This window comes from Bombina bombina, chromosome 1, assembly GCF_027579735.1.
Source record: "Bombina bombina isolate aBomBom1 chromosome 1, aBomBom1.pri, whole genome shotgun sequence".
Lineage (NCBI taxonomy): Eukaryota > Metazoa > Chordata > Amphibia > Anura > Bombinatoridae > Bombina > Bombina bombina.
Window position 1 is genome coordinate 1279455781 of NC_069499.1, and position 15591 is coordinate 1279471371.

The following is a 15591-nucleotide window of genomic DNA, read 5'->3' on the forward strand; positions in this document are numbered from 1 at the left end:
CCAACATTTCAAACACATTTCCGGGGCACTCTACAACAGAGCAATCAAGCAGGTTAACGGAGTATTGACGACCTACTGTTCAACTGCGCCACTCAGTGCTGTGATCAAATCACATCTATTTGATAGTAATAGTATACTTTAGACTTATACATAGCTTATTATACAGATTACAGCACCAAACTCTTACACCTACCCCATAATATTGACAATACCAGTCTCTGTAGCACATTCTGGTCGTATGGTTATTGTTACAACACAGCATAAAAATTAGGCAGACAAATATGTGAACCCATTCAATAATAACAACAATACTCCAGTATTATATTATAATAATATATATATATAATAATATATTTAAATAATATATAAATACATGTGTGTATATATATATATATATATATATATATATATATATATATATATATATATATCAATCATATAGTATTTGCTAGCGGCTACTCCATATTAACTTGTGATACAACGCCCCAGCTCAGCTGCAGCCGTCCAAATATGCTGAAGGGGACATTTCCAGGGACATACAACTATATCCAGGGACTGTCCCTGGAAATCAGGGACTGTTGTCAAATATGTGTTACCACCAGTTTACAACAGCAATGAAAAGTAGACCATTGTTTGTTAAAATTTGATTAAAAGGACATGTTACTATGTCCACTCGCACATTAATAAATAGGCCCCTATAACTCATATAAAAGTGCTAACATCCTTACTGGTTATTAAAAAAAAATGGAACAACCTTTATTTTACATTTAGCATTTTTTTATGTATTTACTGTTTATTATTGTTGTAGCACATAAGCTACTGTTATTTATTTATTTTATTTTTTGCTATGTTTGATTCACCAGAGACTGACAATGTAATACCTGATGAGCTGACTGTTATTTCCCTGTTTCAGTACTGGTGATGAGCAAGCACCTGGAAACTATGGATTTTTGGATCAGGTTGCTGCATTAAAGTGGGTTCAAGAGAATATTGAGGATTTTGGAGGAGACCCACAGTCTGTTACTATATTTGGGGAATCTGCTGGTGGAGTCAGTGTTGCTGCACATGTGAGTGTTATATATTCAAGGCCGGATTGGCCTACCAGGAGATTTCCCGGTGGGCTGCAGCAGCTGGGGCAGGAAAGCTACTGTATCACCTCTCTTGTTTTCTCTTCTTAACTATACTTAAAATATTCCCTTGTAAGTTTTATTTCCTAGACCATGTACCAGTTTAGTAGCCCACCTTTGAGCATTTTCTTCTATTTAAATCAAGTCTCTCTTTCTCTTTTTCTTTCTTCGCTCTTTTTCTTTCTTCGCTCTTTTTCTTTCTTCTCTCTTGAGCAAGGAGTCCACATCTGGATTTTCCTTTTATTCCCATAGGGACACTAAATACTGGTCCAATATACTACAGGAACGTTCTTCTCTGTGAAAAGCATTACTGGGCTAAAAGAAGCTGCACCCAGGTGGGAAATCGCCATTGAACAGGCTAACAATAGTATTGAGCCAGTTGTTCGTTCCTGTCAGTGTGCTTCTCTCTGTGTGTATTTAGTCTCCCTATGGGAAAAAGGGGCAACCAGACGTGGACTTCTTGCTCAGTGTGCTTAGAGGAATATGGCTACACCTCACTGACGAGACCCAATGAAGGCCGAAACGATCATCTGGGGTTGCTGTGTTCCTTGTTCAGAGAGGAATTGCCTGGTATTTTGGTGCTGGACTGACCGTAATAGGCGGGATCAGACTGATATACTACAGGAAAGTTCTTCTGTGGGAAAAGCATTACTGGGTTACATACATACATACTATTATAATTTAATTCTGGAAAAAATATATCGGGGAAGGAGTATCCCAATAATACACTTTTTTAGAAAAATGTGGTGTATGTATTCTACTGACTCAATGGAAAATACTAGGAGTGATCTCCAGGGCTGCTTTTTATTTACAGTCTGACCCTGTATATATTTATTTTCCGGTTATATTAGTTATATGGGTGTTTACTTAGTGGTACCTTTTTGAGAATTGTCTGCTTCCCTTGTATAGTTAGAATCCTCTTCAGAGAGGTTCACATTTAATAGTTAGTCTGAGAATGACATGAGGAAACCTAGAACAAATAATAAAAATTTTAAAATGTTATTTTGTTATTATGATCTACAAGATACTAGATATTCTGACTTTAAAGGGACATTAAAGTCAAAATGTAACAAAACATTCATGATTCAGATAGAGCAAGCAATTTTAAACAACTTTACAATTTGTTTCTATTTTGAAATTTCCTTTGATCATTTGATAAGGAGTAAACATAGTCTGGTAGACTATGGCAGCAATGTTTTGCAACTATGTACAACATTGCTATAAACATTTTTGCAAAACACTGATGCACACAAATATTTGGGATCCACTCATAATCTGGCCTTATCTGTCTGTCTTGGGTCAATGGCAGTATAGAGCTAACCCTTTTCTTCTATAATGGTACGACGAGTCCACGGATTCATCCATTACTTGTGGGATATTATCCTTCCTAACAGGAAGTGGCAAAGAGCACCACAGCAGAGCTGTCTATATAGCTCCTCCCTTAGCTCCACCCCCAGTCATTCTCTTTGCCTACTCTAAGTACTAGGGAGGGTAAAGTGAAAGAGGTGATAAAATATTAGTTTTTAATTTCTTCAAGCAAGAGTTTTTTGTGTTAAATGGTACAGGTGTGTACTATTTACTCGCAGGCAGCAGATGGATGAAGACTTCTGCCTGGAGGATGATGATCTTAGCATTTGTAACTAAGATCCAGTGCTGTTCCCACAGAGTCTGAGGGGTACAAGAAACGAACGTTTTCATGCTATATAGCAGTGAGGTATGTTCAGTCATTTTTTCTGGAGAGACTGTGTATTTCAGATTGAGGGTAAGGGTAAGCAGTAATCCTAAGAGCTATAGAAAGGCTATAGAAAGGCATTAATAAGCTTGCATAAGGGGCTAATTACAAAAATGGTTGACACTGAGTTTTGAATGTTTGTGGGCAAAGGTTTTATGAACTGGGAGTGCTGTTAACGTTTTGTGGGCAATAACGTTTTTTCGGCAACTTTATTGAGGGTACACTTGGCTTATTTTTTTGGTCTCAGAACCCATATGGCTAGTTTAAAACCGCTCTGGTGCGGTTCTTTTAGGCTGTAGAGTCATCGAGTGAGATGGGCGGGGCCTATTTTCGCGCCTCAGATGCACAGTTGTTTTCACTCAGCAAGCAGCAAGCTCCAACTCCTGAGGGCCCTTGTGGATGTTTTGGGCCAAATCGAAGCTTTAACCCCATATTTACTATCCCTGAGGGGCCACAGCAGGGCTGTGGCAAGGTGCTGGGGTGTTTTTCCGGATTTAGGCCTAATTTCAATCCGGTTTGCACATTAAAGGGTTAAATGTTAAATTTCCTTGTGGGGCAAACTTAACTACACATATTGAGTCTGCTTGCAAAAATTTGAAAAATTTGGTGCATTTTAAAGCAGTTTTGCAGAACGTGTATGCTTTTTTTCTCTTAAAGGCGCAGTACCGTTTTTTAAGATTGTTATTTTTTTTCACTAAATAAAGTGTTTTCATGCTTGTTTGTAGCCATTACTAGCCTGTTCAACATGTCTGACATTGAAGAAAGTCATTGTTCAATATGTTTAGAAGCCATTGTGGAACCCCCACTTAGAATGTGTCCCTCATGCACTGAAAGGTCAATACATTGCAAAGAACATATTTTAGCTACTAAAAGTATGTCGCAGGATGATTCTCAGTCAGAAGGGAATCAGGTTATGCCATCTAATTCTCCCCAAGTGTCACAACCATTAACGCCCGCACAAGCGACGCCAAGTACTTCTAGTGCGTCTAATTTTTTCACCCTGCAAGATATGGCCGCAGTTATGAATACTACCCTCACAGAAGTTTTATCTAAGCTGCCTGGGTTGCAGGGGAAGCGCAGTAGGTCTGGTGTGAGAACAAATGCTTAGCCCTCTGACGTTTTATTAGCCATATCCGATGTACCCTCACACTGTTCTGAGTTGGGGGCGAGGGATTTGCTGTCTGAGGGAGAGATTTCTGATTCAGGAAAGATGTTCCCTCAGACAGACTCAGATATGACGGCTTTTAAATTTAAACTAGAACACCTCCGCTTATTGCTCAGGGAGGTTTTAGCGACTATGGATGATTGTGACCCTATTGTAGTTCCAGAGAAATTGTGTAAAATGGACAGATTTCTAGAGGTTCCTGCCTACACTGATGTTTTTCCGGTCTCTAAGAGGATTTCGGACATTGTTACTAAAGAGTGGGATAGACCAGGTATTCCGTTCACTCCCCCTCCTACTTTTAAGAAAATGTTTCCCATATTAGACACCATGCGGGACTCGTGGCAGATGGTCCCTTAGGTGGAGGGAGCTATTTCTACCCTGGCTAAGCGTACAACTATACCTATTGTGGACAGTTGTGCTTTCAAAGATCCTATGGATAAAAAATTAGAGGGTCTCCTAAAGAAAATATTTGTTCATCAGGGTTTTCTTCTCCAACCTATAGCATGCATTGTTCCTGTAATTACTGCAGCTTCTTTTTGGTTCAAGGCTCTGGAGGAGTCTCTTCAGGTTGAGACCCCATTAAATGATATTCTGGATAGAATTAGGGCTCTCAAGCTAGCTAATTCTTTCATTACAGATGCCGCTTTTCAACTGGCTAAATTAGCGGCAAATAATTCAGGTTTTGCCATTTTAGCGCATAGAGAGTTATGGCTTAAGTCCTGGTCTGCTGATGTGTCATCAAAATCTAAGCTTTTAGCCATTCCTTTCAAAGGTAAGACCCTATTCGGGCCTGAACTGAAAGAGATCATTTCAGACATCACTGGAGGAAAAGGCCCAGCCCTCCCTCAGGATAAAACAAATAAGATTGCTGCCATCAAGACAGCATGAAGGGGTAGCCCCCGATCCGGGACCGGATCTAGTAGGGGGCAGACTTTCTCTCTTTGCTCAGGCTTGGGCATGAGACGTTCAGGATTCCTGGGCGTTAGAAATCGTAACCCAGGGGTATCTTCTAGATTTCAAGGATTCTCCGCCATGAGGGAGATTCCATCTTTCTTAATTGTCTGTAAACCAGACAAAGAGAGAGGCGTTCTTACGCTGTGTAGAAGACCTATATACCATGGGAGTGATCTGCCCAGTTCCGAAAACAGAACAGGGGCAGGGGTTTTACTCCAATCTGTTTGTGGTTCCCAAGAAAGAGGGAACCTTCAGACCAATTTTAGATCTCAAGATTCTAAACAAATTCCTCAGAGTCCCATCCTTCAAGATGGAGACCATTCGAACTATTTTACCAATGATCCAGGAGGGTCAATTTATGACCACCGTGGACTTAAAGGATGCGTATCTACACATCCCTATCCACAAAGATCATCTTACCACCTAGCCAAATCTCACACGGACATCGTGTTGGCTTTTCTAAGATCTCACGGGTGGAAGGTGAACGTAAAAGAGTTCACTTATCCCTCTCACAAGAGTTCCATTCCCGGGAACTCTGATAGATTCGGTGGACATGAAAATTTTCCTGACGGAGGTCAGGAAATCAAAGATTTTTTTTTTTTTTTTTTAATAATAATATTTTTTATTGAGGTTATAGAAATATTACAGCGTAAATAAAATGCCATGCAATAAAAACAATAGAATATTTGACATACAAGTAGGAATTGAATAATGCAAAAATACGACATTAAATCTGTGCGGGCATCCAATATGAACCTCCATTTTATGTTATTTTCTGTAATGTGTTCCTCTATGAAAAGGGGGAGTTACTTTTGAACCTCAAAGAGCTTATAGACACTTGTAGAGGAAATTGGTATTTGGAGTGGCCACTTTTGGACCAGGTATTTGGGATAGCAAGATGGGGAAGGTCAGCAGGATAAAGCTGCTTTAAAGAAATGAGAGAAAAAAGGGGGGGAGAGGTGAGAAGAGGGAAAAAGAAGAGTTGGAGGGGAGAGATAGATATTCATTAGAGGCATGTGCTGTCTAGGGTTAGGGCAGTATCAGGGAAATAGTGGTTTGGTGAGAGACCTTTAAGTGGGAAAGTTGTGGAGGGTCCCCTCATAGTGTGTTTAGGTAAAGGAATTTAGGAGTATATGATAATCATTATGCATTACAGTAGTTAATAGGACATTTGGAGTGTTGAGCTAATAAAGAGTCTGGGTTTTTACAGATAGTTGACTAGAGCCTTTCAACCTTCCTGACATTGTACTCTTTTCTCTGCTCTAAACTGTTTTGACTCTTTAGTTTCCATTTGAAACCCTGGAATAGTGGTGTTAATATTTTGATACCTCTGCTGATGAAGCAGTTTGTCAAAGAGGTCGGACTTTGGGATTCCCCTAGTCTACTGCCTAAGAACATTACATTATTACTTAGTAGCGCTATTAGTTATGTCTAGGGGTTAATGTTTAAGTTACTCAGAGAAGGAGATAAGTGCCTCTTATATACACCAAAGTAAGTAATGCCCCAATTTTCACAGTGCTCCGACATGTACTGTATCTATTTTATTCCTTTTTCTTAGAAGAGCCTGTGAAAATTATGTCTGAGCTGCAATTGTAATAAATAAAGTACTAGTGTGTCCAGTAGCAAGATGTATGCAATACTGCATCTGTTGCATGTTAGGGCCATAATCTACACTTTCTCCAGTGTGTATTTTTGACGTCAAGGTTAATATGAACTGCCGTAGTCTATATCTATGATGGATAGTAGGGGTGTAAACTCACGGTATATAAAAGAAAGTAAAGTCATTTGTGGTGTAATCCCATATTGGGAAGCATATGAGATATAGAATGCGAGTACTTAAAGGATAATTATCGTAACATTAAGATAATACTTATTTAAGATAAAACTATAAATGCACTTAGGTTTAACAATAAAACTCTCATTGAACAGACGTTAATAAAGATTAAGCTCCGTATATCATAACTTTAAACAGTCCTAACAGGTGGAGCATAAAGTCAAATGATCTTATAGATTAAGTCCCTTCTTAATAGTATATGTCAACTAGACCATGAAGGGATACTTGAGGAAGGAGCTTCGATATTCACCCTATCCCAAGTCTAAGGGCCAGGAACACATCGGCTTTTGAGATTCGCTGTCTTGTGGCATTGCTGTCACAGCCCGGGTGAGCTTTCCGGAGCTGTTGGATAAGATCTTTGAGACACAGCGGTCTGTTCCAGTATTGATCGCTCTCTCTGCCTTCTATCCTCCGCAAAACTTTTGAATAGGAGTTGCGATAGGCGGGAGGTCTGATGTCCATAGTGAGATCAGGCATATACCAGGGTCTGCATGGCTGTCGCTGCCCAGATCGTATCAGACACTGAATATCACAGTTAGACCTCTCTCTCGGAGGTCCCGGCATCGGCTGCTGTGTAGAGGTGAGCTGCGTCGGCATAAGCGGTGGCGCCATGTCCAACAAAGATACCCGATCAGTCCATAGCTTAGTAGGGGCGGTATCGCGCTCTGACTGAATAGGGTCCTGAGGGTCTGGCACATCGTGCTGGATGTGTGTCTCAATCTCCAGTGTCTCCGATGTAACGGTAGCGATGGATTGCTCCAGGTGTAAGGAGAGCAACAGGTTCTCAAAACATCTGTCCATCTGCCTTTCAAAGGCTGCCAGCCGATCAGCTATAACGGTATGTGTAGGGTTTCTTTCCATAACGAAGGAATTACAGAGTCCTTGATGATACCGGTTGTTTTTGGTGGAGATATTCCAGCATGGCCTGTGCCCCAAAATGGCGTCTTCAATATATTCACTATGCAGTCCCTGTGGATAAGGGTCTTAAAATATGCCACTGCTCTATTCTCCTGTATCCTCTTAGGTGACTGAAGTGTTTTGCCTCGTGAACTGCTCTCATTCAGTATAAAGTTACCTGCTCTGAGCGGTCAGAGAAGTAGAAATCTATAAGATATAGCCGGAGCTCATGTAGAGTGCGATCGATCAGATGCAGGGCTATCTCTGCCCCAGGAAATCAAAGATTTTAACCACCTGCCGAGCTCTTCATTCCATTCCACGGCCGTCAGTGGCTCAGTGTATGGAGGTAATCGGACTCATGGTAGCAGCAATGGACATAGTTCCGTTTGCTCGCTTGCATCTCAGGCCACTGCAACTATGCATGCTCAAACAGTGGAATGGGGATTATGCGGATTTATCTCCTCAGATAAATCTGGATCAAGAGACCAGAGACTCTCTTCTTTGGTGGTTGTCACAGGATCATCTGTCCCAGGGAATGGGTTTCCGCAGGCCAGCATGGGTCATAGTGACGATGGACGCTAGCCTATTGGGCTGGGGTGGAGTCTGGATCTCCCTGAAAGCACAGGGTGTGTGGACTCAGGAGGAGGCTCGCCTCCCGATCAATATTCTAGATCTGAGAGCGATATTCAACGCACTTCAGGCTTGGCCTCAGCTGGCTTCGGCCAGATTCATAAGTTTCCAGTCGAACAATATCACGACTGTAGCATATATCAATCATCAGGGGGGGAACAAAAGAGTTCTCTAGCGATGATAGAGGTTACCAACATAATTTGATGGGCAGAGACTCACTCTTGCCATCTGTCAGCAATCTATATCCCAGGAGTGGAGAACTGGGAAGCGGATTTTCTAAGTCGTCAGACTTTTCATCCGGGGGAGTGGGAACTCCATCCGGAGGTGTTTGCACAATTGATTCATCAATGGGGCACACCGGAATTGGATCTGATGGCGTCTCGTCAGAACTCCAAACTTCCTTGTTACGGGTCCAGATCAAGGGATCCTCAAGCAGTACTGATAGATGCTCTAGCAGTACCCTGGTCGTTCAACCTGGCTTATGTGTTTCCACCATTTCCTCTCCTTCCTCGTTTAATTGCCAGAATCAAACAGGAGAGAGCTTCAGTGATTTTGATAGCACCTGTGTGGCCACGTAGGACTTGGTATGCAGACCTGGTGGAGATGTCATCTCTTCCACCATGGACTCTGCCACTGAGACAGGACCTTTTGATTCAAGGTCCCTTCCAGCATCCAAATCTAATTTCTCTGTGGCTGACTGCCTGGAGATTGAACGCTTGATTTTATCCTAGTGGGGATTCTCTGAGTCGGTCATAGATACCTTGATTCAGGCTCAGAAGCCTGTCACTAGGAAAATTTATCATAAGATATGGCGTAAATATCTTTATTGGTGCAAATCCAAAAGCTACTCATGGAGTAAGATCAGGATTCCTAGGATTTTGTCCTTTCTCCAAGAAGGATTGGAGAAGGGGCTATCAGCTAGTTCCCTAAAAGGACAGATATCTGCTTTATCAATTTTACTGCACAAGCATCTGGCAGATGTTCCAGATGTTCAGTCGTTCTGTCAGGCTTTAGTTAGAATCGAGTCTGTGTTTAAATCTATTGCTCCGCCATGGAGTTTGAATTTAGTTCTTAAACTTCTTCAAGGGGTTCCGTTTGAACCTATGCATTCCATAGATATTAAGCTTCTATCTTGGAAAGTTCTGTTTTTAGTTGCTATCTCTTTGGCTCGAAGAGTTTCTGAACTATCTGCATTGTAATGCGACTCGCCTTTTCTTGTTTTCCATGCTGATAAGGTGGTTTTGCGTACCAAACCTGGATTCCTGCCTAAGGTTGTTACTAATAAGAATATTAATCAGGAGATTGTTGTTCCTTCTCTGTGCCCTAATCCTTCCGCTAAGAAGGAGTGTCTGTTGCACAACTTGGACGTGGTTCGTGCTTTGAAGTTTTACTTGCAAGCGACCAAAGATTTTTGTCAAACATCTTCTTTGTTTTTTGTCTATTCTGGAAAACGTAGAGGTCAAAAAGCTACGGCTACCTCTCTTTTTCTTTTTGGTTGAAAAGCATCATCCGTTTGGCTGGACAGCAGCCTCCTGAACGAATTACAGCTCACTCTACTAGAGCGGTGGCTTCCACATGGGCTTTTAAAAATGATGCTTCTGTTGAACAGATTTGTAAGGCTGCGACTTGGTCTTCGCTTCATACCTTTTCCAAATTTTACAAATTTGATACTTTTGCTTTTTCGGAGGCTATTTTTGGGAGAAAAGTTCTTCAAGCAGTGGTGCCTTCTTTTTAGTCATCTGTCTTGTCCCTCCCGTTCATCCGTGTCCTGTAGCTTTGGTATTGTATTCCACAAGTAATGGATGAATCTGTGGACTCGTCGTACCATTATAGAAGAAAAGTAAATTTATGCTTAACTGATAAATTGATTTCTTCTATGGTACGATGAGTCCACGGCCCGCCCTGTCATTTTAAGACAGATTATATTTTTTTTATTTTAAACTTGTCACCTCTGCACCTTTTAGTTTCTCCTTTTTCTTCCTGTACCTTCGGTCGAATGACTGAGGGGTGGAGCTAAGGGAGGAGCTATATAGACAGCTCTGCTGTGGTGCTCTTTGCCACTTCCTGTTAGGAAGGATAATATCCCACAAGTAATGGATGAATCCATGGACTCGTCGTACCATAGAAGAAATCAATTTATCAGGTAAGCATAAATTTACTTTTTCTGCCAAACTGAACAGTTTTCTTGCCCATTCTTCAATATTATTTTCTACCCATAAAGTGTTAAAATAAATTGTATAATAATTCAAAATATTTTCTTGAACCATGATTGTATTTTTTGATCATTTTTTATGTGATTAAGACTAAGCAAACTATAAAAAAAGTGCAAATAGTTGTTCAAATAGTTTACTGATGGATTGGAATAATACTTAAAGGCTCTTTGATGGCTCTAAATGCAAACCATCAAAACTTGGTTTTCTTATGGAACGGAAAGGTTTTGAAAACTGCTTCTTAGACAGTAAAAAAAAAAACTTTCAAAAAGCTCTCCTAAAAGATTTGAATAGACCTATACAAACTAATTTTTTTTTTACTTTGCCTTGATCCACTTTTGGTACAGTATTCTTTATTGTTAATCTCGCTATCTCTTTTCTATTTACTATTTTTTATTTCTTTCTTAAGGTATTATCACCTTTATCCAAAGGCTTGTTCCAAAGAGCGATAGCAGAGAGCGGAGTGGCTCTAATATCTGCTATGGTGGTCAATAAAGTTGAAGAGGTCATGTTTTTCAGAAATGTGAGTGTTTTTTTAATACTATGATATAACATAATTTAACAATAGGAGTAAAATAACTTTTTTTTTTATTTAGAATGTATTTTTGTTTCTATCTTAAACATTTTACTTAGGAACAACTAATTTCATAATTAATATGGTTACTTCTCGTTATCCTTCTGTGTTCACTCTTCAATATCCACTTCATATTGTAAAATTAAAGTTGCATTTCTGTTGCTTTATCTACTCAGACAATATTCTGTTACATTTTGTAGTATTTTAGTTTTAAATTGTAAAATGATTTGTGACTAAAAAACTGTTAAAACCTAAAAGATATACAGAGAGTGCAGAATTATTAGGCAAGTTGTATTTTTGAGGATTAATTTTATTATTGAACATCAACCATGTTCTCAATGAACCCAAAAAACTCATTAATATCAAAGCTGAATAGTTTTGGAAGTAGTTTTTAGTTTGTTTTTAGTTATAGCTATTTTAGGGGGATATCTGTGTGTGCAGGTGACTATTACTGTGCATAATTATTAGGCAACTTAACAAAAAACAAATATATACCCATTTCAATTATTTATTTTTTACCAGTGAAACCAATATAACATCTCAACATTCACAAATATACATTTCTGACATTCAAAAACAAAACAAAAACAAATCAGTGACCAATATAGCCACCTTTCTTTGCAAGGACACTCAAAAGCCTGCCATCCATGGATTCTGTCAGTGTTTTGATCTGTTCACCATCAACATTGCGTGCAGCAGCAACCACAGCCTCCCAGACACTGTTCAGAGAGGTGTACTGTTTTCCCTCCTTGTAAATCTCACATTTGATGATGGACCACAGGTTCTCAATGGGGTTCAGATCAGGTGAACAAGGAGGCCATGCCATTAGATTTTCTTCTTTTATACCCTTTCTTGCCAGCCACGCTGTGGAGTACTTGGACGCGTGTGATGGAGCATTGTCCTGCATGAAAATCATGTTTTTCTTGAAGGATGCAGACTTCTTCCTGTACCACAGCTTGAAGAAGGTGTCTTCCAGAAACTGGCAGTAGGACTGGGAGTTGAGCTTGACTCCATCCTCAACCCGAAAAGGCCCCACAAGCTCATCTTTGATGATACCAGCCCAAACCAGTACTCCACCTCCACCTTGCTGGCGTCTGAGTCGGACTGGAGCTCTCTGCCCTTTACCAATCCAGCCACGGGCCCATCCATCTGGCCCATCAAGACTCACTCTCATTTCATCCGTCCATAAAACCTTAGAAAAATCAGTCTTGAGATATTTCTTGGCCCAGTCTTGACGTTTCAGCTTGTGTGTCTTGTTCAGTGGTGGTCGTCTTTCAGCCTTTCTTACCTTGGCCATGTCTCTGAATATTGCACACCTTGTGCTTTTGGGCACTCCAGTGATGTTGCAGCTCTGAAATATGGCCAAACTGGTGGCAAGTGGCATCTTGGCAGCTGCACGCTTGACTTTTCTCAGTTCATGGGCAGTTATTTTGCGCCTTGGTTTTTCCACACGCTTCTTGCGACCCTGTTGACTATTTTGAATGAAACGCTTGATTGTTCGATGATCACGCTTCAGAAGCTTTGCAATTTTAAGAGTGCTGCATCCCTCTGCAAGATATCTCACTATTTTTGACTTTTCTGAGCCTGTCAAATCCTTCTTTTGACCCATTTTGCCAAAGGAAAGGAAGTTGCCTAATAATTATGCACACCTGATATAGGGTGTTGATGTCATTAGACCACACCCCTTCTCATTACAGAGATGCACATCACCTAATATGCTTAATTGGTAGTAGGCTTTCGAGCCTATACAGCTTGGAGTAAGACAACATGCATAAAGAGGATGATGTGGTCAAAATACTCATTTGCCTAATAATTCTGCACTCCCTGTATATGTTTGTTATAAAGGGATATGAAACCCACATTGTTTCCTTCATGATTTAGAAAGAGCATGCAGTTTTAAACAAATGTCTAATTTACTTCTATTATCTAATTTGCTTCATTCTCTTGGTATCCTTTGCCGAAAAGCATATCTAGGCTCAGTAGCTGCCAATTGGTGGCTGCACATAGATGCCTTGTGTGATTGGCTCACCCATGTGAATTGCTATTTCTTCAACTAAGGATATCTAAAGAATAAAGCAAATTAGATCATAGAAGCAAATTGGAATGTTGTTAAAAATTGTTTTCTCTACTGAATCATGAAAGAAAAATTGTGGGTTTAGTGTCCCTTTAAATCCTGTCATGCTGTGGTGAAATTAGCTTTGCATTGGCAAATTACTACACTGTCCCTTAGAAAGTATCACCTCCACTCCTGTGTTCTGTCCCAGATGACTCTAGGGGGCCAGGCCTTATTCCTCCTTACCTTGGTCCTCCCTCTGCCCCCACCACTTGGCATCACCTAGACTCCCAGGGATGCAGTCCCACTGACATCTGACCATGTGCTGGCACCCTTCAATGCTGTAATCTGCCACTTGCCTTTTTCCCCCAGGGTTGAGCCTTTCTTGGAGTTGTAACCTCTGCATTGACCTCCATGTAGTTGTCACCCAAAATGCCTGAGCTGCAAGTGTCTCCAGTGCAAGTAGCTCAGGTCCCTCTGTAACCTCCATCTCCTGGATCTTGCCCAGCAGCTTAGATCAAAGGTCAACAATAATCAGTAGCATTGAAAGCAATGACTTTTCCTTCTTCTAAAACCTTTTTCCTAACTCTTCCTTAGACCACAGTGGGACTGTTCCTCTGCTGGATCAAAGTCTCCCTTTCCATAATCTCTTTTAAATCAGTGTCCTCACAGGTTATGTAGATCAAGTATGTGACCTGATTTCTGGGAATTTTCAGCAGCACTATTTGAGGTATTGTCCAACACAAGAAACTATAGGGGACAAAGTATATTATATTTAAAAAAAAAAATCCATAATAAAAAAAAAAATGATTAAGGATCCCCTCTAACCAAGAAATAAGTTCTTACTAAGTACTATTATACGATAAATTTGTTTTCCCCTTAATGTGTTTCCATTGACTTGTTATGCCAGCTACAGACTATAAAATACTCCTTTATGTTTATTTTTATATATAAGAGATCCATTTTGCTCATTAAAAAACACAACCCATTTAAGTGGGCTGAACTTGCAGGAAAAGCAGACATCCTTATCTTATCGATTTTCTCTCTAGAAAAATGCCTCATTATCTTTTTGTTGATCCACAGGCTGATACTAAGAGAGAACAATCAAAATTAAACATTTTAATATCTGTCACTCCCACCCTATTGGGCTGCTGCTGATTCTAGTTTACATAGCTTTTCTTTACAGAATACAACAATATTTATATTTTCCGTATATGTGATGGTTTTAACTGGCAAGTTTGCAATTTCAAATGACAAAATAAAAGTAAAGAATATATATATCCAATTTAAAAATACTCCTGGCAAAATGGATCATTGGGAACACATTCAAGAAATTAAAAGTTTACTGTGCAATGCCCATATTAAATAACCCCAGGGTAAACAAAGGGATAAAACACAACTTTACAAAGACACATTTTTAAAAAAAATATAATTTGTTTACCTTAAAATGAATTTCTTTCATGGTGGTGAGAGTCAGAAAGATTGTCACATGTGGAATTGCACTCCAGTCTACTTGGATGAGGCAAAACACCCTTACATTCCAGATATTTAAACACATCCACTTTCCCACTAATCCCTCTGTTATACAATTAGCCAAATAGAAAGGACAAACATGAAAAGGAGAGGAACACACAGGGCAAAACTTGTCCTGCCACTGACTGTACAGAATACCTAGAGTTATGAAAGAGATTAATTTACCAGGTAAGCATAAATTATGCTTCTTTTAAAAGATATGACGAGTCCATGGATTTCATCCTTACTTGTGGGATATCACCTCCTGGTCAGCAGGAGGAGGCAAAGAGCACCACAGCAGAGCTGTGTATATATAGCTCCTCCCTTCCCTCCCACCCCAGTCATTCTCTTTGCCTGTGTTAGTGTAGGAAGAGGTAAAGTGAGGTGTTAGTTTAGATTCTTCAATCAAGATTTTATTGTTTTTAAATGGTGCCAGTGAGTACTATTTTTCTCAGGGGAGAGCATCATGTGTTTTAACAATGGGAACTGAGGATATTTTATATTCTCTGTTCACTCCCCACACTGGTGCTGCCCTGCTGATGGTCTTATCAGATAATACATAAGGCCCTGTTTGTCCCCACAGAACTACAGGAGGTGATGCCAAGAGACCTCTTCTTAGTGTGGGACTGGTTCACATTGTGATCAACACTGCGGTATGTACAGTCTTTTTGTTTCTGGGGAGACAGGGTAGCTCAGAACAGACTGGACGTTACTGGCTACAACACAAAAGGGTGGTGTATATATGAGTAATCCGCTTACAAGAGTGTTTAGTTGTTTTGCAACATATTTCCGTCTTATATTATTAATGTGTATTGCAGTGGGTGGTGTATATATGACCCGGTTTTATTAAGACAGAACCGGTGACTTTTATCTACAGGCTGACGCTGGGGGATTGGAAAGAAT

At 40.1% G+C, this 15591-nt stretch overlaps 1 protein-coding gene across 1 annotated transcript in view; it reads left to right on the top strand.

Moving 5' to 3' along the window:
* The window catches only part of LOC128648625 (fatty acyl-CoA hydrolase precursor, medium chain), a 124202-nt gene that overhangs the window by 64486 nt on the left and 44125 nt on the right, over positions 1–15591 (top strand). Inside the window, exons 5-6 of the mRNA XM_053701413.1 lie at positions 914–1067; positions 10959–11072. Of these exons, the coding sequence (XP_053557388.1) occupies positions 914–1067; positions 10959–11072 (268 nt within the window). The remainder of the gene's footprint in view (positions 1–913; positions 1068–10958; positions 11073–15591) is intronic.